Raw genomic sequence first — 22,850 nt, 5'->3', positions numbered from 1 at the left:
GAAGACATCCTCTTCCCTGATTTGCAGGATGTCAAGGGCAGCAGACATTGTGATAGTTTCCCTTTAAGTTATGAGGGAAATCCAGAACAACACTGCATGGGCCCCTCTCTGGGTAGCGTGGAAAAGACTATTTCCAGATTTTTAAGGGATCTCCACACTGTTCTCCACAGTTGTTGCACTATTCCCACCAGTGTATGAGGGTTCCCCTTTCTCCACATCCTCGCCAGCATTTGTCATTGCCTTTTTGATAAAAGCCCTTTTAACCGGGGTGAGAGGCCTTCAGCAGGTTTAGCTGCAACATGCCTGGCATCAAATAGTCATTAAAATGAAGTTTGTCCCTTCAGGTCCTACATACAGTGGCATACAGATGAATGTTTAATAACCAGCTCTTGGTGGGAGGCAAAGGCCTGTTTTGTAACATTTGCCCATTCCTGTGGTGTAAATGTTCCCACCAGAGCTGATTTCAAACTACCCAAAGTTACATTAACCAGGTCACAAAATTCCTGAAAATTTTACTATTGAAATGTTGAGCTTTCATGAACTCCTGTGTGCCACTGCTTGCATGCTTGTACCACTGCCTCTTCCCCACATTACTTTGACCCACTGACTTTTCCTCAATGGTTTCCCACCACGCATTTCATCAAATCCAAATTCGTCTGTACACAGTATCTTCCTGAATCTGGCCACCTCATCTCTATGACCCTACTATTATTTACATGTTACCTGCTTCAAACTACTCTACTCACTTCCACCCCTTTGCTCAATCTTCTTTCTTGCCTAGATTTAATTCCTTCCCATTTCCCTAATTGCTATTCCATCCCTCTAGACTCAGCTAAAACCCCATATCCTCTAAGAAGCATCTACCAGTTGTTCTAGTCCATGAAAATCTTTCTCTTCTCCGAAAAGCTATAGCACTAACTGTTAATAATATTAATACTTACCTTAGTCCATTTGGGCTGCTATAACAAAACACTGTCAAGTGGGTGGCTTATAAACAACCAACAACTCTAGAGATTCCTCACAGTTCTAAAGGTTAGGAAATATAAGACCAAGACACAGGCAGATTCAGTGTCTGGTGAGGCCTCACTTTCTGGTCACTGATGGCACCTCCTAGCTGTGTCCTCATGTGGTAGATGTGCAAGGCAGCTCTCTAGGTTCACTTTCATAAAGGCACTTAATCCCATTCATGAGGGCTCCACCCTAATGACCTCATCCCCTCCTCCTAATACCATCACCTTGGTGACTGGGTTTTAACATTTGAGTTTTGGGAGGACACAAATATTCAGACCATAAATATGTTAGCTATTTGAGCTACATTTTTATCTTCCTAACTAGATTAAAATCCCTTGAAAGCAAGAAACCTGCCTGATACTTATGTGACCTACATAATCCTGAACAAAAGAGGCTGGAAACACAGTGGTGCTCAATAAATCTCAGTCTGCTGCTCCAAAGACTGAGAAAAATCTCTAATAGGAAAAGACATGCAAAACTTCCAGCTGAGCAAGGCAGACTTAACACACACCCTCTACTCTCTCCTAACCATGAAGAAATAAGAAAGGTATAACATGATCACAGGACAAGAGGCTTAAAAACAAACCGGATGTGGCAGAAGCAGTGTGACAACTGACTTGGCAGAGTAGTGTTGATATATTAATAAAAGGGAATGGTCTGCAGCCCCGAGAGACCCAGAAACTGAGAGAACCAGGAGAGAGAGCTATTGGGGGTAAGTGGGGCTGAAGGAGGGAGGACAGGTCAAAGGTTCCCTCCACTTGCTGCCCCTGTATGTCCAGATGGCCAACTTAGGTCTATTTTCTACAGAAATAGAACCAAAGAGGCTGTTGATTCAGGGACAGGATGGAGGGGTAGGAAGGGGGCATACTGATAATGGGTATGAAAGTAAAGTCTCAATAACAGATAGTGAGAACCTCTGTCCTCTTCCCCTGGCCCAGCTTCCAAAATGCTGGTGCTAGGGATGTACCATGGGCAGGAGGAGGAGAACCAAATGTTATCTGACCACACTGAAATCTGTCCCACCAAGCACTTGAAGTTCCCAGTTTATTTTTTCAACATGTGGTAGGGTCTCACTCTGTCACCCAGGCTAGGGTGCAATGGCATCATCATAGTTCACCGCAAACTCAAACTCCTGGGGCTCGAGGTTTCCTCCTGCCTCAGTCTCCCAAGTAGCTGGGACTACAGGCATGTGCCATGATATTCAGCTAATTTTTCATGGAGACGGGGTCTTGTTATTTTGCTCAGGCTGGTCTTGAACTCCTGGCCTCAAGCAATCCTCCTGCCTCAGCCTCCCAAAGTGCTGGGATTACAGGCATGAGCCACCATGCCTGGCCTGAATACTGATTTTTTTTTTTTTTTTTTTTTGAGACAGAGTCTCACTTTGTTGCCCAGGCTAGAGTGAGTGCCATGGCATCAGCCTAGCTCACAGCAACCTCAAACTCCTGGCTCAAGCAATCCTCCTGCCTCAGCCTCCCAAGTAGCTGGGACTACAGGCATTCGCCACCATGCCCGGCTAATTTTTTGTATATATTAGTTGGCCAATTAATTTCTTTCTATTAGTAGAGACGGGGTCTTGCTCTTGCTCAGGCTGGTTTCAAACTCCTGACCTTGAGCAATCCGCCCGCCTCAGCCTCCCAGAGAGCTAGGATTACAGGCGTGAGCCACCACGCGCAGCCTGAATACTGATTTTTAAAATTAGATTAATACTGGAAAAACAGAAGGCAGAGTGACAATGAGAACTAAAACCTTGCCTTCCATAACGAGAATCAAAAATGTCAAAAAGAGCAACAGAAGTATGTTATCTGTGAAGGCAGAACACCAGAGAATCAGTAGGTACAATTAACAAGTGATGCCTCAGGGTCAGACTTAGGAAATAAAAACTAGTGGGTGTAAAGAATGAAGTGGTGGTTTTTGTGGAAAATTTTTCAAACAAGCAGGTATATTCTGAAGAAGGTTTATAAGAACAGTATCGGTGATTCACCCTAGCCATGGGCCAAAATCTGTACCTTCCACATTTAGGAACCTGATTTTTTCACACTCCAAAAGAAAACATGCACATGTGTGCACTCACCCTTCTTTCTCTCTCTGAAGCATATTCGCACAAGCCAAATGTGGTAGATCCTGTTACCTAATATCTATCTCCCCCTTCTTCTAACAGAACTCCCATTTCACTCAAAGCAGCGATGTACTAATTTAAAAACTACATTTCCAGCTTCCCATACAGCTAGGGGCATCTATATAACATGGGCCTGCCCCCATGAGATATAAAGGGAAGCCACTGGGGGACTTCTGGAAAGTTCTTAACACACATCAGACTCTTGTCCCTTCCTTCGTCCAGCGTGACCCCGTCTCCACTAAAAATAGAAATTAGCCGGACAACTAAAAATATATATGTAGAAAAAATTAGCTGCACATGGTGGTGCATGCCTGTAGTCCCAGCTACTCGGGAGGCTGAGGCAGAAGGACTGCTTTAGTCCAGGAGTTTGAGGTTGCTGTGAGCTAGGCTAACGCCACGGCACTCTAGCCTGGAAACAGAGCGAGACTCTGTCTTTAAAAAAAAAAAAAAAAGGGCCGGGCGCGGTGGCTCACGCCTGTAATCTTAGCTCTTGGGAGGCCGAGGCGGGCGGATCGCTCAAGGTCAGGAGTTCGAAACCAGCGAGACCCTGTCTCTACCAAAAATAGAAAGAAATTAATTGACCAACTAAAAAATATATATACAAAAAATTAGCCGGGCATGGTGGCGCATGCCTGTAGTCCCAGCTACTCGGGAGGCTGAGGCAGCAGGATCGCTTGAGCCCAGGAGTTTGAGGTTGCTGTGAGCTAGGCTGACACCACGGCACTCACTCTAGCCTGGGCAACAAAGTGAGACTCTGTCTCAAAAAAAAAAAAAAAAAAAAAAGTTTAGGCTCAGTATGCAAATGAGACAAAGTGAGAATGCCCCCTCCCCCAACTCTGTCTTGTTTGCATTTGGAACCTAGAGTACAGTTTGGCACACGGAAAGTGCTCATAATATTTGTTGAATGAATGAATTACAAAGGAAACAGAAAACAGTCATCAGCATAACCTCCACAAGCAGCTAAATCACAATCGGAAGCTTGGTGAGAGTGTAATCATCTCAGAGTCAGATGAACGCAAGATGAAGATGGCAAACGGGGCGGAGAAATCAGCTGCTAGAGGATCTAATAAGCACTAGGAAGAGAATCTAAAATTAATAAACTTTGTTTTAGACCAGTGGGTTGGGAATTTTAAGAAGCTTCTAATTGAAGTACACACACACAAATAAGTACAAAAATAAATGCGCTGAAATAATTAAAAGATAAATAATTTGGGTGAAAGAAATCAAAAACAAAAGAAAAACAAATAAGTGCACAGCTTGATGAAATTTTCACCATCTGAACACACGCATGTAATCAGCACCCAGATGGAAACAGAGAATGTTTCTAGGTGCCTCCCAATACCAAGCGTCCCTCCTCCCAGCCACAGCCCTTCGGCATGAGGATTTTTTTAAATATTTTTCTTAATGGCTGCTCATGAGTAGGGAAAGAGACAAAGTCTACGTTTCTCAAGCAAAGATGTTTTCAGGCGTTTCTCAAGCAAAGATGTTTTCAGGATCTAAACTTACACTTCACTTTCAAAGCATTCTTACCCTTTTATATCTCACTTTAGCATTATAGAAACGATTTTGGCGGAAAAGGTAGTTGCCAAACTCCCGTTCTGTTGCTGCCACTTTTAGGACCTTCTGAAGTGGAAATTCATCTTGTTGCTCCTGAAGACCAAAGATAAGAACACCCAACAAGGATATAGTGCCATAAAGCCACAATGGAAGTGTTATTACAGCTGTTAATTTCTTTCAGACTACAAACTTTTGTTTCCTGCCTTATGTGTGCATAGTCATCTCTGAATCCCAACAGAGGACATGGCAGGTAGCATTAACTGGTCCCATTTCACAAACTAGAGCCAGAAAGGATTCTGCTTCTTTAATCCTCCAGAGATGTTCCCTGAAGCAGCAGTTTCCCATAGAATTAGAAAGTGATGGAACTTGCCAAGCACAGAAACCAGGGCTCACAACCACCATTTATCCAGCAAGCATTTAGGAGGACTTGGTTTGCTCAGAGCCCTGATGGCCATGATGCTCTACCCTGGCTACAGACCAGAATCACTTGCAGAGCATTTCTGGTCTTTGCCCCACCCCCAGGGATTCTAAATCAGTACACTAGACGTGGGACCCAGGCATCTCAAAGAACTTCTGCCTGGTGGAAAGAGGAGAAAAAGATGTGATCTCTCATTTAGGGTGCTGATGTAATAGATATGAAACCTCAGGATGGACGTCTAAGGCCACATAAGCAGTGTGCAACAGCATGATAAAAACAGTGCATGTGATTGCTGATGGAATTAGATGGTCTATATCTATGGGATAGGATTAAGTGAAAGGCTACAAAGAAAAGGCAAGACTTAAGTTACGAGGACAATGATCATATATCCCAATTTGCCTGTGACTATCCCAGTTTAAACCTGATGTCCTGGTTATCCTAACTAGTTAACAGACCCTCTTACTCTAGTGTCCTGAGTAAAACAATCAATTATACAGTCACCCTAGTCATGAGCTAGCAGTGACTGACTTGCTGGAAACCAAGCTTAATGTTGGAAAGCAAATGTTCACTGTCTTACAGGGAAAACTAGACAAAAGATGAGTTCAAACTGCTGATCCCTGAGAAACCTATGGCCTTACCTTGGCCCAGCACCACGTTGATGCACACCTGAGAAACCATTCCTAAGGAAGTGGAGGAATCCGCCTCCCACCCCCACTGCTCAGCAACCTTAGGGTGGAACCCAGGGCATACAATCACTAGCAAGCAGGGTAGGCTATCTAGGAAAATCCCTAAAACCACAACCCATTCCTCACTCCATAAAGTGCTGACATCTGTGCTGGAAACTTACAGCTGAGAGAGCACAAAACTTGTCGGATTCGGCAGAGTCTAGGAAGTCAAGCAGCTCAATCTCAAACAGGACAGTGGCATTTGGGGGGATCAGGGGAGGGCAGCCCAGGGTCCCGTAGGCATAGTTCGGTCTGAACAGAAATCTGGCCAGCTCTCCTCTCCGCATGCTCAGAAGGCCCAGCTCCATGCCCCAAAGTGTAATATCTGGAAGAAGGAACAATGTGGTTGAAGCTTGCTCAGTATCCTGGTTTAATGCCATCGGTTTCTTCCCCCTCCAAGTCTTAACCTCTCCATGTGTTATCCCAAGCCTCCTGCATTATGGTACTACCTCAATTTTCAGTCTTGCTTCCTACTACCACCACCGTTCTCAAAGCCAACTTCTCCAGACTCAGCAATATCCTGTGTCTGAGTCACACAGTTCCTTCTTCCTGCAATATCCCCCTCCTCGCCCCCTGCCCACCTTCTACCCTGATTTTTATCTTATTCAAACTTCAGGGCTCATTTCAAATGCTCTTTTCCGAGAAGCCTTCCTTGAACATCCTAGCTGGAATTGTGCCTTCGTTAAGCACATCCACAACACTGCTTTTACCTCCCCAGCACTCATCCAATTCTACCAGGTTAGTTGTCTGAATGGGAGTCAATCTCTCCTCAATACTGTGAAGTCCTTGAAGGGCAGAGACGTTCTGGTTTCGAGTACACTCTCTGTTCATGCATCGCAGTTAGTGAGCATTCAATAGATGTTTACTTAATAAATGAACAAAGAAAAATGCCCAATGGCTAAGCCAAGATACAAAGCTAAGCCTGCCCTCTCCCAAATCCCTAGGTGGCAAAGGGAATGCGGGAGAGAACACAACTGCTTTACAAAACTCAGCCTCAGAAAAAACCAAGTCAAAGAACCTGTGCTCTGGACGGCTTTCCCACCCTAAGACTGTGCCTCATCTCATCCCCAAGCAAACCCTGCTTCCCCGGCTCTTAATCTTCATTTACCCTCTCCAAGTTTCATCAGCCGAGGAGTTTTCCTAAAGCAATTAGAATCGAAGGGCTTGTCCATGTGCTCCAGATATCCGGAATATTTCACTAGGACAGAAAAGTGAGGAAAACGGATCAAAGACACCCACAACTCCATAATATCGAGTATTTAATTACCACTCAGAAACAACGGAATCTGTGGCTTAAGCTGCCACACCCTCATCTATAGGCGTGGATCTTTTCTTCCCGTTTTGGAGGCCTGCCTTCCGGTTTGGAGGTTCAAGAGGTTCGATGAGGCTCCCTCGGTGTTCACTGTTCACAGAGGCATCACGCAAAGGCGAGAGGGGTCCCTCGGTTTCCCTTAGCAACCCCAATTCAAACAAAGCATTTCCAACCCTATAAAATTCTGCTTTTTGAAAATGTGGCCTCCCTCGTCCCAAAGGAAAGTGCAATTACCCGGACCCCGAATACGCCCTCGCCGGGCTGGGCCGTACCTAGCACCGAAGCATCCGGCGTCACTAGGTCTCCAGCGCCCTCTCGGATGACATCCTTCAGCACGCCCCGGTCCCCAGAGATGTCCAGCATCCTCTGGCTGAGCCGCTGGTACAGGGACTGGTAGCGAAAGAAGGGTAGACCTCAGGGCCTCGGACCCACCCGATTCAGCCGCCACTGCTCCTCAGCCTGCCCCTGCCACGCGTTGACACCCGAAGCGGCGCCCCCGGGCCCTCACCTGGCCGGGGGCGTCATCCCCGTCCCGGACTCCCTGGTTCCGGGCGCTTCCCCCCATGTCTGCGCCGCCAGCCCCGCGCGTGAGCCCTCAGCTCCGCCCCGGCTGTGGCGCGGGAAGGTTCGGAAGCCCCCTATATACCCGGCAGCCCCCTCCTGACGGCAGCATTCCGTTGTGGGGACACGAGAAGGCGCTCAACGCCTCGTTCCAACCGCCGCCAACGCCAACGGCCCTCGAGAGTGAGACCTGCCCGAGCACCTGCGGCGACGCGGTGGGCGGAGCCTGTGCGGGGCACGTGATGGGGCGCACGGAGCACGATGGGGCACGTGGGGGGCATGGGCAGAGCACGTGACGGAGCTCCAGGAAGTGGAGGGAGCACGTGGCGCGCGTGTGTGGCGGGGCGCTTGCGGGGGCGCGGCGAGCAGGTGAAGCTCGTGATTGGAGGGGGCCGGCTGGCCAGGACGCCAGAGCCACCGGCCGCGGGCAGGGTCAGGCCTCTCAGCCCTGGGTTACTTCCACCTTCTTCCACATTCCCTCCTCTATCGCGTTCTGGAGAACTTTAGGCCCGGAAAGGACTTGAACATCAAACTACCAAGTTCCTGAGGTGGGGAGAAGAGTGGTGTTGCTCACTTTCTCATGGCCAAGTCTGCAAACCCTGCTGCACCTGCTCCCTCCTGGTGCAAAGGAAGAATGACCCTTGATCTGAGCCCCTGTCCCCAGGATCCTTCCCCTCTTGCCTGCTCAAGGACTTGATTTTTGTGGGTATCCCCTACCTCCTGCACCAGTCTTGCCTTGCCTTTTGGATCATTCCTTTAGCTTCTAACATCCTTTAGCCCACTGCTGCTTCCTGCTATGGTGCCCACACTGCTGTTCTTACAGAAATACTTCAAAAGGTGACTGCAGGATGTGAGGGTGATCTGCGCCATCTGTCACGCGATTTATCTCCAGGTTGATTTGGCTGCTCTGGCTGGCTAGGCGGGTGTCCTCTTCCTCCCTCGCGCTCTATGTGCGTCCTACCTAAAGATGCTCACTCAGTCCGATAGAGGAGGACCATTCTTCCGTCAAGGGTATACGAGTAGAAGCGCTCCCCTGCTAAAACCTCCAAACAAGCTCTGCAGGTCCAAAAGGGGGCTGCAAAGACCTCTTCCATCACTGTCTCCACCGCTTCACTCTGCAGGTAGGTACCATCCCCCCTGCACCGTGCCCCTGGGACTGCTCTTGTTGCCAAATGCATCACACACCTCTCTCTCTCTCTCCCTCCCTCCCTCCCTCTCCCTCCTCCCCCCCTCTCCCTCCTCCCCCCCTCTCTCCCTCCTCCCCCCCTCTCTCCCTCCTCCCCCCCTCTCTCCCTCCTCCCCCCCTCTCTCCCTCTCTCCCTCTCCCTCTCTCCCTCCCTGTGTCTCTCCTGTCTCTTGTCTCTCCCTGTTGCCTGGGTAGAGTGCAGTGGCATCATAGCTCACTGCAACCTCCAACTCTTGGGCTCAAGTGATCCTTCTGCCTCGGCTTCCCAATCAGCTGGGACTACAGGCATGTGCCACCATGCCCAGCTAATTTTTCTATTTTTAATAGAAACAGGGTCTTGCTCTTGGTCAGGCTGGTCTCAAACTTCTGTGTTCAAGTGATCCTCCCACTTCAGTCTCCCAGATTGCTCGGATTACAGGTGTGAGCCACCACGCCTGGCCCATCACACAGCTCTTTGTCCTCAGGTTACCAGACCTTTGCCAGTAGTTGACAAAGTTGAACTCTCTGACCTTTAAACACTGTTTTCTCTTGGCTTCTGTGTTAGTTTTCGAGCACCGCTGTAACAAATTACCACAAAGCTAGATGCTTAAAGCAACACCTACTTATTAGCTCAGGTTGTGTGTGCTGGAGTCCACGGCCACGCTCACTGGGCTAAATCAAGGTGTCAGCAAGGCTGCATTATTTACCGGACTCTCTGGGAAGAATCTTCTTCCAAGTTCATTCAAGTTTTGGCGGACTTCAGATCCCTGCAGCTCTAAGCCCCAGGTCCCTGTCTCCTTGCCTCTTCTCAGCCTGGTCCCACCCTGAGCTCCTAGAGGCCACCCTCGGGTCCTTGCTTGTGGGCTCCTACCTCTCAGAGCCAGCCACAGTACATCAAATCCTCCTCATGCGTGGATTCCTCCTGCCTCCTCTCCTGCTGCATCTTTCTCTGACTCTAGCCAGAGAAAATTCCGTACTGTTAAGGGTTCATGTGATTAGATTGGGCCCATTCAGATAATACGGGGCTGTAACCTTAATTACATGTGCAGAGTCCTTTTTCGCCATGTAAGGTAACATATTCAGATTCCTGTATTAGAGCATGGATAGCCTTGGGGGGCCATTCTGCCCACCACAGCTTCCCGGACACCACACTCTCCTGGTGGTCTTCCTGCCTCACTGGCTGTCCCTTCTCCATCCTCCTCCTCTTCCCTCTCTCTAAATATTAGCATCCTCAGTGCCTTGCCTTTCCTGTTTTCAATTCCTGAGATATCCCAACCGTTCCCACAGGTTTAAATATGTGTTGTAAACAGGCGGTATACACCTGTTAAATATACCAGCCTAGGGCCTCCCCTCAGCTCCAGGCTCTTGTGTCTTTTTAGGTGAATGGCCTTTTCCAGTGGTTCTTAAAGTGCAGCCCCCACACCATCAGCCCAGGTGTTGCCTGGAAACTTGTTCAAAGTGCACATTCTTGGGCCCATCTCCCTACTGAAACAAACTCTGGGGACAGGGCCCAGCAATTGATGTTCTAACAAGCCCTCCGTGTGACTCTGTCGTTTGCCTGAGTCTGCAGACCAGAGAGCTACTCAGTCCCTCCCCCTTGGATGTCCTCAGGCATCTGACTTTAGATTCTACAATTTACCTTTTTTACTTCCATCTTCTCAATAACAATGGTTGGTGTCACCATCCATCCACCCAGGTGCTCAAGCAACTGTGACCCATTATCTTACACAGATGCCAGAGTGATCTTTTAAAAATGTAAATGAGGTGTTACTCCCATGCCTTAAAGCCGGCGTGGTCAAACTATGGCCCTCGGGCCACATGCGGGTGTTTTTGCCCGTTTGTTTTTTTACTTCAAAATAAGATATGTGCAGTGTGCATAGGAATTTGTTCATAGTTTTTTTTTTTTAACTATAGTCTGGCCCTCCAACGATCTGAGGGATAGTGAACTGGCCCCCTGTTTAAAAAGTTTCAAGTACCCCCATAATATGCCGAAATAAATAAATAAATAAATAACTTGAACCCAGGGGCCTGGCTCCAAAGCTTGCTCTGGGGCATGGAGCTGTCAGGGAGGCCTACTCTGCCCTTCCTCAGTGACCTAGATATTGCATAGGTATCTTCTCTTTCCTTTACATAATAAAGTTTTTTCTTTCCTTTTTAAAAAAATAAAAAATAAAATAAAAAGTTTGAGGACCCCTGTCTTAAAGCCTTACAATAGCTCCCACTGCCCTTGAAGTTAAATCCAAACCTTTGCTGTGCTCCACAGGCCCTCCCTGCCAACCTCTCTGGCCTCAGCTCCTGGGCTCCCTCTCACTAGGCTCTGCTATCCAGGCCTCCTCATTAGTGTATCACAAGTACCAAGCTCGTTCCAGCCTCAGGGCTTTTGCGCTTGCTGACCCATTGACTGGACTGCCTCCTTTGGCCTGTCAGGTGGCTGGATGCTTTTTGTTTTTTTTCAAAGACAGAGTATCGCTCTGTCATCCAGGCTGGAGTGCAGTGGCATGATCATACCTCACTGCAGCCTCAAATTCCTGGGCTCAAGTGATCCTCCTGCCTCAGTCCCCCCCAGTAGCTGTGACCACAGGCATGCACCACCACTCCTGGCTAGCTTTTAAATTTTTTGTAGAGATAAGTCTCGCCATGTAGCCCAGGCTGGTCTCAAGTGGTCCTCCCACCTTGGCCTCCCACAGCGACTGGCTTCTTTATATCCTTTAGATGTCAGCTCAACAGTCACCTCCTCGAAGACATTGCCCTGCCCCTTTCTAAAGTGGTACCTCACACACCTGTCCCCCCATCTCCTTTCTCAGCACTCTGCACAGCATGTACCACTATTGTATTGTTTATTTATGACCAAATGCTACCCCCACCCCTGCTGTATTATAGACTCCAAAAGGACAGGGACTTTGCCTTGTTCTCTACTGTATTCCTAGTACCCAGTTCGGTGCTTGACACACAGCTGGTTCTCAATAAATATTTGTTGAACAAAATTAGTTTTGTTGAACAAAATAAATATTTGTTAACAAAATTAGTTTTCTACCTACCTATGCCAGACTTTGGCCTTGCTTGTGTCTGGGGTAGGGGCCTCACCCAGCTGGCAGACCTGGGTGCTTAGGCCTATTGGGACTGTGATCTGCTGTACTAGAGATCCCTGTTTGTAAACACCCCTGAAACCCTCCCCCACACCTTCCTGCAGTAGGGACTCTGTGCAGAGTCCCCAGGTGGCACCGGGCGTCACATAGAGGAGCTAAGCTGCTAGCTCAGGTGTCTTCCTCTTCTCTTGAGGCCACCAGTCCCACTCCCATGATAACCATTAATCCATTAACCCATAAATCTGTTAACTTTTCACTACTGCCACACTGGAGATTAAGGTTCCAACACATGGTATTTGGGAGACACTCAAACCATAGCCATATGTTATGACCGTAATATCCATGAACTGTATAAAAGAATGTCATTGAACTTCTAAACCTTGAAAGATTTCACATTTAAAAAGTTCATAATTCAATAATAATGAGTGGAAGAGCCCAGACACAAAAGAGTAACATTCTCTGTGATTCTGCTCATATGAAATTCAAAAGCAGGCCACACAATGATATGATGACAATAGGATGGCTGAGTCAGGAGAGTGGCTTTCCTCATTAGTGGTTCTGACTGGGAGGAGGCCCGAGCGAGCCTTCTGGGTGCTGGAAACGTTCCACGTCTTGATCTTGAGAGTAAGTACACATAGGTGAAATGTTTATCAAATATCAAACTGTGTGGTTAAGAGTTGTATGCTTACGTAAGTTATACCTCAATTTAAACATCCGAGTAAAATACCCAAGTAAAATACCTTCAGATTTCTAAAAAAGAGAGATTGAGATTCAGAAAGAATCTCATGTTCTATAGCACATGCTCTACAGCACCTGTCAGCTCCTATTGGGGGCAGGTGAGGTGTGGATCGTGGGCCAGGGCCTCTTCTCCACTCCTCCCCCTATTTTGGCCAAGGCCAGCACCTGAATGTCGCAGTTATCAGAGCGGGCCCAGCAAAGGCTGCCTCCCAGTCCCGTGATGTGACCCAGTTTCCACCTGGTTCTTGGTGACCTTGGGGACACGGGGGTGTTGCTGGGAAAGGGGAGGAGAGAAGGGGCAGAGACCGGGCAGTGGGGCAGACGCCCAGCTGCACTTCTCGGGTCTCCGTGCCTGCTGTTGCCTCCTGGGAAGAAGAAAAGGCTGTGATCCAGTCAGTGGTGCTGGCTTGAGACCTCAGTGGGAGGCCAGGTGGATCGTGAGAAACCAGGTAGTTCAATGTCACGGCTCTCCCTGGGGCGGCTGCTGACTTCGGCCATGGTGCTTCTCTCTCTCTGACGGTTTTCACAGGGGAGTGGGTGGGAGATTAGGATAGAGTCCTTCTAGGTCCCAGACACTGCAGAATTTCCTGGGGTGTCTACTATAATGTAGATTGTCTGGGTTTCACTGGAGAAGTTTGAGAACTTCCCCAGGAAGTTTGAGAACTGCTCCAGAAGGTGGGAAGGAGCTTTGCATGTGTCTGCTGTCAGGTTCCAGGTGTGGACACCTCCTGGGGCTGGAGCTTGCATCGTATCACTCCAAATGACCTACAGATGGGGTCATGTTTGCCCCCAAATCTGAGTAAAAAATATAGAATCAGGTATCTCCATGGGACCGTTTTTCCTTTAAGCTTTTGTTTTTACAGATGAGGAAACTGAGGCCCAAGGTCATAGAGGGTTTGGATGGAGTCTGGGACTCACATCCTTCCCTCTGAAATTCTGGCTGCCCTTGGGGATGGGGCTGGCTGGCCAGTGGCAGGCGTGGGGATGGGAGAGGATTGAGGGTGGCTACTTGTGTTTCAGCCCTGGCTGCACGCATGGCTTGGCAGGTGAGCGTGCCCGAGCTGGAGGACCAGCTTCTGTGTCCCATCTGCCTGGAGGTCTTCAAGGAGCCCCTGATGCTGCAGTGTGGCCACTCCTACTGCAAGTGCTGCCTGGTCTCCCTGTCCTGCCACCGCGACGCCGAGCTGCGCTGCCCGGTGTGCCGGCAGGCGGTGGACGGCAGCAGCTCCCCGCCCAACGTCTCCCTGGCACGGGTGATCGAAGCCTTGCGGCTCCCCAGGGACCCGGAGCCCAAGGTCTGCGCGCACCACCGCAACCCGCTCAGCCTCTTCTGCGAGAAGGACCAGCAGCTCATCTGCGGCCTCTGCGGCCTGCTGGGCTCCCACCAGCACCACCAGGTCACGCCGGTCTCCACCGTCTACAGCCGTATGAAGGTGGGACGTGGGGACTGGCGGGGAGCGGGGGCAGCGCCTGCTGGTGGACCGCGGAGCCGGGACCCCGTGCTCTCTGGCGCCATCACCTGGCACAAAGCGGGAAATCAGGGCCAGGACTTGATTTCCCTGGAGCCCTGTCCTGGCCGGTTCATTCATTCCGCATTTGGAGCAACTGCTCAAACAAGGTGCAGCGATTGCACATGGTAGAGAGCCCTGTGTCACTTGCCAGCCCCTCCCCCGAATTTTCTGTGCAGTCCTGGTTTGTTCCTTGAGGGCTACCCTGCCCACCCTCTCTGACTTGTTAGGGTGGGGACTTTGCCTTGTTCCCTGGTGTCTTTCAGGACCTAGAGCCGTGCCTGGCACATAGTAAATGTCCAAAGTGTCTTTGTTGAATTAATACCCAAGCTGACTGATATTAATATTAATACCACCATCTTAAGTGTTTGTGTGGATCTGAGGTTTATGAAAGCGTTTCATCTACACAACTTCATTTATTCCTTAGAACAATTCTGTGAGGCAGGCAGGGTGGGGTGGTTAATGTATTTTACAAATGAGGGACCCGAGGCTTAGAGAAGGCAAGAGTCTCTTCCAAGGTCACACAGCCTGTCAGTGGCAGAGCTAGGACTCAAGCCTAGGCCAGTTTTCTTTCCACTGCCAATAGGTCAAGAAAGGGAAGGAAGGCTCTTGTGATAGGAAGGAGGGACCTTGAGCTGGTGACTGGGGGGGGGGAGGTTGTGAAGTGAACCTGAGGACTGAGGGGCAGGGAAAGTAGAGGCAGAGGTGCATAGAGCTGGCCAGGTTGTCAGAAGCCCCTCCTACCTCACTCGTTTCCTGGGCGTCTAATACGTGTCAGGTGCCATGCTAGTCCCTGTGGGACAGCAGTGGGGAAGAGGCTTGCCCTGCCAGGGGAGCTCACAGTCTGGGGGTCTGATGGAGTGTGACAGGTGTGTTGGGGCTGCTGTCAAGGTTAAACACAGGCAAGATCATCTAGAAGGTGGGTCCTGCATGGCCACAGGTGGTCAGGGATGGCTTCCTGGAGGAAGTGGACTGCTAAGCTGAGACCTGCACAAGGAGGACTTGACAGGGAAGCAGAGCAGGAAAAGCATGCAGGCATAAGGACAGCGTGGCCTGCTGGAGGACACAGAAGTCATCCCATAGTGCAGTGGGAGACCAAAGTGGGGGCAGGCTAAGCAGGGTGGTGATGTGGTCAGGTCCCTTTGGTGGAGGGTAGGTTGGAGCCGAAGGACAGAGCAGGAGATGAGGGCACCAGGCACTAAGTAGGTGGGAACTGGGAAGGCACTGGGTGCAGAGTCAGGAGATATTTAAAAGGTGGAGAAGAGAAAACCCTGACAGCTGCGTATGGGAAGGACAGAGAGGGAGGCAGCAAGCTCAATGCCCAGGCCTGCAAATTCCCCTTGCATGGGGAGGATTGGGTGTGGGCTGGGGCCTGCAGTTGGGTCTAAGGGATCTGGAAACCAGGACAGCACTGGGGCTCAGGACAAGAGACAGGGAGTGACTTACAGAAGCCACCAGAGTGGAGAAGACCAATCCAGGAGAGGCTATGGCAGGCCCCCTAGCACATGTATCTGGCCCTCTGGGTGTTTTTGCCACCGCTGCCTGTCCTGCTTAGCAGCCGACTCTTCCCGAGCCCACAGTGTGCATTCTCCAATGGTCTTAGGGACAGTGAACTGGCCCCCTGTTTAAAAAGTTTGAGGACCCCTGGGCTATGGAGTGACAAGGGAAGACATTGATGACCTCAAGGAGCACCAGGATTTCAGATTTTGATGGAGCAAGAGAGAAGCCCAATAAGAGGACAGAAAGAATGGACAGAGGGAGCAGGGACACTGGCTGTGGGGCCTCCTGCAGTGAGAGGGACAGAGCACTGAAGAATGAGGTCACGTGTGCAAAACTTTTGTGAGGACTGGAGACAGTCTGTTCAGTGTAGCAGCAGAACTGGTTACCTTGGCAAGAGCAGGTGAAGAGCGTGTGGAAGGAGGAAGCCAAGTGCAGGGTAAGGAAGGTGAGTCTGTGTTTTATTTGCAGAAGTGCTGCCCAGGTGAGAGACAGCTGGGGCCCAGCTTGTACCTTCATTTTGGATTTGGGTTTTTATTATATGATTCTGAGATTCTTCTCTGTGCTGCAGCATAGAGTACAATTCCGTTATCTGTTCTCTTACAGGCATTCCTGTTGCCTCCTGTTATTGAGATCTCGAGATATTTGATTGATAGATGGATCATTTGCATAATTTATTTCCTCTCACTGTGGCCCAGTTTTTTTTGTTTTTACTTTGTAGAGATGAGATCTTGCTATGTTACCCAGGCTGGTCTCAAATTCCTGGCCTCAAGCAATCCTTCTGCCTCAGCCTTCCAGAATGCTGGGATCAGAAGCATGACCCACTGTGCCCCGTCAGTGTGGCCGTGTTGATGGGAAGGAACTAGTCCCATCTCTCTGCCTCCAGACGGTGACCATTGCTATGTCCTTCTCGGGCTGCTGTGAGATGTCCTGATGCCTCGTTACCCAGGGCAAGGCCTGTGTGTTCACTTGCTTTATTCTTCACTCAACTCCCTTCCTGAAAGGCTCTTGCTCTCATGCTTGGGAACAGTCTAAACCAAAGATTCCATACTCCCCTGGGCATAAACTGGCAGCGTTCTGGTCAAGTAGTGGAGCTAGATGGTGATCCAGGGGGCCCTGGTTGGCCCCCGCAAGGCGAGGTCACCTTCAGGGCCAGGGATGGATCCAGGTATGGATAGGGAGTGGGGAATCACCAGGTTTAACCTGGGCCACTCTGAGTACCACTGAGCCTGCTGACCCCAGAATTAGTCTCACTTGGGGCCAGGCTTTTTGCAATGACTCTTGATCAGAGTTGCCCACTAACTCTGGATCTGCTGTTGACAAGAGAGTTTAAAACCAGCAGGTCCCCTACAGGCAGCATTCAATGCAGGGAGTGTTGGCTTCAGATTGGTAACTGTCACTCTCAGATGTGCTGTGGTGACTTCTAGGTGGCTGTAACGTTTCACATCTCTCCCCAGGTCATTGGAGATATCCTGCCTGGGCAATTCCTGCTGTCAATGTAGAATATTCTTGGGTATCTTACCAACCTGGGAGTCAAAGGCATCTGGGTAGCTCTCATCCCCACCCTGGTTCCCTGGGAGTGCTTGTGGCCATTGGGATACTCCCAAGAAAGTGGTCCCAAGGAGCTGAGAGGGTGGAGGGGCCAGGTGTTCATGGGCCATGGCCTGTTGCCTCCAGGAGGAGCTCGCAGCCCTCATCTCTGACCTCAAGCAAGAGCAGAAGAAGGTGGATGAACTTATCGCCAAACTGGTGAACAACAGGACCCGGATTGTCGTGAGTGCCCTTTCGCTCTGCCCCCTGCCCTGGGCCAGCCACCTTCACGTTCCAGCAGAGCCTGGTTCTGACTGGTCCACAGAAAACCACATCTTCCATATAAAGTCAGAATTCAAAGCATTCCAGGGTCGGGTGGGGCAAGTGCAAAGCCTCTCATCGGAATTCAATCCAGTTGTCAGCTCTGGCTCCAAGTTGGCTTTTGTCCTCCGTGTCCTTGGGACTGAGATAACCCAGAACTTGAAACCCAGAGGTAAACAGCCCAAAGCCTGAGCACCACTCCCCCTGTGCCCGCTGTGTCTGCCTGACCTTGACAGCCTGCCTTGCTCAAGTAACTGGGCGCACAGACGTGGAAAGGCCAAAGCCCCAGCTGTCTGATCTCCCTAAATGAGAGGCACATGGAGGCTGGGAGGTGTGGCACCCCAGCCCAGAGAGGAAGGGTGTCTTACCCGTGTCTGATGGAGGCAGAACACAGGGTCCCATTGGGAATTATGGGCTGTCTCTTTCCAAAGCCTGCTGTCCTATGGCCTGTCAGGTTCCTTTCAGTTGCAGTGTTAGGGACCGACCTTCCACAGCCCCACCGGACAGAAAAGCAGAGACATCAAGGATGCAATCACACAAGAGGAGGTTTATTTTCTGGCTAGCCAGGGTCCAAGCCCCAGAGCACCAACGCAGTGGCCACTCTCACAGGCAAGGACCCCGACCGGAACAACGGCATGCCTTTTATCCCCATGGTGCACAAGCTGTGCACAAGCCGACTACGCATGGATCATGCGTTGACCTTTAAAATGATTGGTTGCCCACTATTGCCTTTTGAAATAATTGGTGGGTTGGTTGCCCTCTATTGCCTGATAGGCCAGTTGCCCGTGCTTCAATGACCTCATCCCATAATTCCCCTTACAGCGGTGTAGCAAGCAAGCAATGACCAGAAGCAAAGGTTTGCCGTTAGCTCATTGCCCCACCCAAGTGAATTCCCGACAAGTAGAAGAATTCCTCTGCTCTTCCTCTGTCCTACAAATTCCTCTGCCCTACAGCAGAACTCTGTGATAAAACAAAATCTAATGTGCACAGTTAATAGTTAAAACAGGCGAAAGCAGAGCCAGTGTTTGAAATGGGAGCTGGGGGTCCAACCTCTCTGCCACTGGTCACCCTCCCCCACGGCTACCTCAAGGGCTCCCCAAGCACAATGTAAACTCCCTAGCAGGTGTCAGCCCATGTGGCCTCCCCTGGGACTCAGGTGCCATGGCCAGCTCAGTAAGGGAGGCCCTGGTGACACTGTGGCCAGCCAGAGCCAGGCAACTCAGCTGTGACTCTGCTGTGACCAACCTTCCCTGTCCCAGAATGAATCTGATGTCTTCAGCTGGGTGATCCGCCGCGAGTTTCAGGAGTTGCACCACCTGGTAGACAAGGAGAAGGCCCGCTGCTTGGAGAGGATAGAGGGTCACACCCGTGGCCTGGTGGCCTCCCTGGACATGCAGCTGGAGCAGGCCCAGAGCACTCAGGAGCGGCTGGCTCAGGCCGAGCATGTGCTGGAGCAGTTCAGTAATGAGAGTCACCACGAGTTCATCCAGGTGAGTGGACAAGGGTGTGTCCCCACGAGAGGGCCCAAGGTCCCCAGAGCCTTCCCCTTCCTAATAACCCTCAGCTTCTGCAGAGCCACTGTCTAGCCTTAACTTGCCTCTCTCTTGTTTTCCAGAAGTTCCACTCCATGACCTCCAGGTAATAAAACCTTGGAGGGAGCTGCAGGGGGAGGGCTTCAGGCACGGGGAGCTTCACCCCACTGGTCCCTTCATTCAGTTTAACCAGTGCCTCTCGAGCAGCTGCCCACTGATCCAGGGAAACAGGAAAGTCACATCCCTGCCTTCAGGGGTCTCACAGATTGGCAGGGAGGCAGGTGGTTACAAAATTGTTGGTACCTAGAATAACAGATGTTCTTTCAAACTACAGAATACCAGAGGAGGAGGTGACACCGGGTAGACTGGCAAAGGTGCACAGCTGTGCTAGCTGAGCAGGGGAGGGACCTGGGTTTGCCAGGCAAGCAGAGTGGGGAACAGTCACATGAAAGGGTGGAGGTGTGTGTGGACTTGGGCTACATGAGAAGTGCAGTGTTGCTGGATGTGAAGTAGGATGCCGGGAGGAATGGGGGACAAGGTGGGAAGAGGCAGAATGAGGGGCCTTGGAACATGCTCTGCAGATTGTGAGATGGGAGCAAATCCATGTCCCCGACAAATGAACAGTTCTGCAGCTCCTGAGCCTTCTGAGGTCCTGTCCTTGGAAGCCTCCTTGTGTCCTCAAATTTATTTATTTATTTATTGCTTTTATTTTTTCAATTAAATTTTTTTTTTTTGAGACAGAGTCTCTCTCTCCCTGGGTAGAGAGCAGTGGCATCCTCATAGCTCACTGCAACCTCCAATTCCCGGGCTCAAGCAATCCTCCTGCCTCAGCCTCCCGAATAGCTGGGACCACAGGCACACACCTCAACACCTGGCTATTTTTTCTGTTTTTAGTAGTGATGGGAGTTTTGCTCTTGCTCAGGCTGGTCTCAAACTACTGAGCTCAAGCTCCTCCCGCCCTGGCCTCCCAGAGTGCTAGGGTTACAAGTGTGAACCATTGCACCCAGCCTCAGATATCTTTTAGTCTTGGGGATAATGTGGTTAGGAGACATGGGTTTACACGTATGGACAGAGAATATGACTGGCTCGGTCCAGCTGTGGCTGGAGTCAGGTTCAGATAGAGAAGTTGTTCTCAAACTTCAGCACTGGAACCACCTGGAGGGCTGATTTAAACAAACTACTTGGCCTCAGTAATCAGTTTCTGATCAGCAGGTCAGGGGTGGGACCTGAGGACCTGCATTTCTAACCAGTTCCCAGGTGATGCCGATACTGCTGGTCCCTGGACCTGCACTTTGAGAACCACTGCTATAGTGTTTCTCCTTCTGGGAAGCAGGCAGGTCAGGTCCTCTCTGGAGGGGTATGGAGGGGAGGGAGCGATGGGCATCGGAGTGCACAGCCCCGAGCTGTGGGTTTGGCTGGGTGGATTCCCACAGGGTATGAGGGCCCCACCTGGCCTTGGGGTGCACAGCTCCCCCATACTGTGAACTGTCACCTGCAGAGCAGAGCTGCAGCAGGCCCGGCCCTTGGAAGGTGCATTCAGTCCCATCTCCTTCAAGCCAGGCCTTCACCAGGCTGACATCAAGCTGACTGTGTGGAAGAGGCTCTTCCGGAAAGTTCTGCCAGGTGAGGCCCCAACCAGTCCTCCTTCCTGAGTGCTGCCACCCAGCGTGGGCAGCAGTTCATTAACTGAAAAGGAAGGAGTTTAAGCCATATAGAGCTCAGAGGGAGCTTTCTGTAGGGTCATGGTGAGAGCATGGGGTTGGGGTTCAAACAGATTGGATTCAAGATCAGCTCCATCCCTTACTAGCCTGGGGCCCGGGCAAGTTGTGCAGTTTGAGCCTCAGGTTCCTCATCTGTAAAGAGGGACTATTAACACTCACCTGGGGGGGCTGCATAGTTTGTATATACGTGTGTGTGTGTGTATGTGTGTGTGTAGCTAGCGCTCTCTGCCAAAAAATAACACAAAGATATTTAGTTCCTTTATTATTGGCTTGCTGTTTTGAGCGTAAGGAAGATCAATAACAAACTGATTTCATCCACCAGAGGCCAAAACAGGGTTTATATAAAAGAAAAAAGTAGAGAGGGAGGAAGAAAATTATAGTCTGTGAACAGTGAATTCACATTTTTGGGGTACATGGACTAGCTGGTAGCCAGCACAAAGGTCAGTTGTGACAATCTGTCCTTGAATGGGCCCACTAGCCAGCAAGTTAGAGTTGTAGTTATGGATTCTCCAGAAAACCTGGGGTTGAGCTGTGGGCACACAGGACAAGTGTCTTCTGGGTCTGTCCATCAGCACCTGCACTTTTTCCTTACCAGAACTCCTCAGCTCACAGTGTCCATTTTTTCCACCCTTTGGGAATCATTCATTCATTTATTCATTCAGTGAGCAGCCCTGTGCCTGCCCCCTTCTCAGCCCTGGTCATACAGAGTTGGGGTGGACTCGGTTCCTCTCCCTCAGAAGCCCAGGGCCTGCAACCAGCCTCGCTGGGCAGGGTCTGCTGCCTCCCTGCTGAACAACAGGCCTTCCCTGACCTCTTTCCCAGCCCCAGAGTCTCTCAAGCTGGACCCTGCCACCGCCCACCCCCTCCTGGAGCTTTCCAAGGGCAACACGGTGGTGCAGTGTGGGCTCCTGGCCCAGCGGCGTGCCAGCCAGCCTGAGCGCTTCGACTACAGTACTTGTGTCCTGGCCAGACAGGGCTTCTCCTGCGGCCGCCACTACTGGGAAGTAGTGGTAGGCAGCAAGAGCGACTGGCGCCTGGGGGTCATCAAAGGCACGGCCAACCGCAAGGGCAAGCTGAGCAAGTCCCCGGAGCACGGCGTGTGGCTGATCGGCCTGAAGGAGGGACGGGTGTACGAGGCCTTTGCCTGCCCAAGGGTGCCCCTGCCAGTGATGGGCCACCCCCACCGCATCGGGCTCTACTTGCACTACGAGCAGGGAGAACTCACCTTCTTCGATGCTGACCGTCCTGATGACCTGCGACCGCTCTACACTTTCCAGGCTGACTTCCAAGGCAAGCTCTACCCCATCCTGGACGTGTGCTGGCACGAGAGGGGCAGCAACTCCCTGCCCATGGTGTTGCCCCCGCCTGGTGGGCCTGACCCCCTCATCCCCCCACAGCCCACCAAGCTCTAGGGCTGCCGTGGTCCCGCCTGTCCACAGGCCCATCCCAGTGAGCACTGGGGACCCCAGGGGTTGCCCTGGGTCCTGAGGTGATGTCATCACTGTTTGGGAAGGTCTTCATGCCTGTGTGTTCTAGAAGATTTAATAGTAGGGAGAAGGACCACAAGCCCTTTCCAGTCAGCCAGGGGAGCATTTGTTAACTTCTGCCTGGGTGAGCAGAGCCAGGCCTTGGCACCCACAGGACACGCTGAGCTCCCCCGGCCCCTCCAGACATGCTCTCCGTGCCGACTCTTCCAACTGAGGATCAAACATCCCAACACACCTTTTCCTTTCCATTGTCAACTTTCTACAGCTATTAAGGATAATAAATTTGACATTATTTCTTTCTCATTAAATGACCAGCAAATATTAGTTGCTGTGCATACATACGGTTTTATGCACGAGTCTTTTTTTTCTTACTCAGGAAGAAACAACTAATAGGGACTTATGAAGACAGAGGCCATGTCTTGAGAGGCGGTGAGACCAGAAGGGGGACACCTGCTATTACCCCCCCGACCCAGGGCTCACAGACCACAGGGCAGGAATGGAGAGGACAAGTGAAGTGGACCCACTCCTGGAGAGGCAGGAATGCTAAACGTACCTTCCAGGAGGT

The 22,850-nt window shown here is 50.7% G+C and overlaps 2 protein-coding genes across 3 annotated transcripts in view; one reads left to right on the top strand and one right to left on the bottom strand.

Moving 5' to 3' along the window:
- Positions 1-7,879, bottom strand: part of FKBP6 (FKBP prolyl isomerase family member 6 (inactive)) — a 44,658-nt gene extending 36,779 nt beyond the window's left edge. The window contains exons 1-5 of one of the 2 annotated variants that reach the window (XM_012742247.2): positions 7,786-7,879; positions 7,412-7,529; positions 6,936-7,025; positions 5,950-6,152; positions 4,658-4,777 (exon numbers count right to left, since the gene is read on the bottom strand). In XM_012742247.2, coding sequence (XP_012597701.1) covers positions 4,658-4,777; positions 5,950-6,152; positions 6,936-7,025; positions 7,412-7,529; positions 7,786-7,812 — 558 coding nt within the window. In that variant the 5' untranslated portion in view covers positions 7,813-7,879. Of the gene's footprint in view, positions 1-4,657; positions 4,778-5,949; positions 6,153-6,935; positions 7,026-7,411; positions 7,530-7,647; positions 7,748-7,785 lie in introns of those variants that run through there. The other variant, XM_012742244.3, reaches the window with a different exon arrangement.
- Positions 7,880-8,610: 731 nt separating this feature from the next.
- Positions 8,611-22,624, top strand: TRIM50 (tripartite motif containing 50). Its single transcript, XM_012742240.2, has 7 exons — positions 8,611-8,821; positions 13,710-14,122; positions 17,372-17,467; positions 18,805-19,035; positions 19,161-19,183; positions 20,576-20,700; positions 21,621-22,624. Exons 1-7 carry the CDS (start codon positions 8,668-8,670, stop codon positions 22,208-22,210), a joined length of 1,632 nt encoding a protein of 543 aa, XP_012597694.1. The 5' UTR covers positions 8,611-8,667; the 3' UTR covers positions 22,211-22,624.
- The last annotated feature ends 226 nt before the right edge of the window (positions 22,625-22,850 follow it).

Source organism: Microcebus murinus, chromosome 19 (genome assembly GCF_040939455.1).
Source record: "Microcebus murinus isolate Inina chromosome 19, M.murinus_Inina_mat1.0, whole genome shotgun sequence".
Taxonomy (NCBI): Eukaryota; Metazoa; Chordata; class Mammalia; order Primates; family Cheirogaleidae; genus Microcebus; species Microcebus murinus.
Note: the sequence above shows the minus strand (reverse complement) of the source record. Positions and strands in the feature narration are given on the sequence as shown.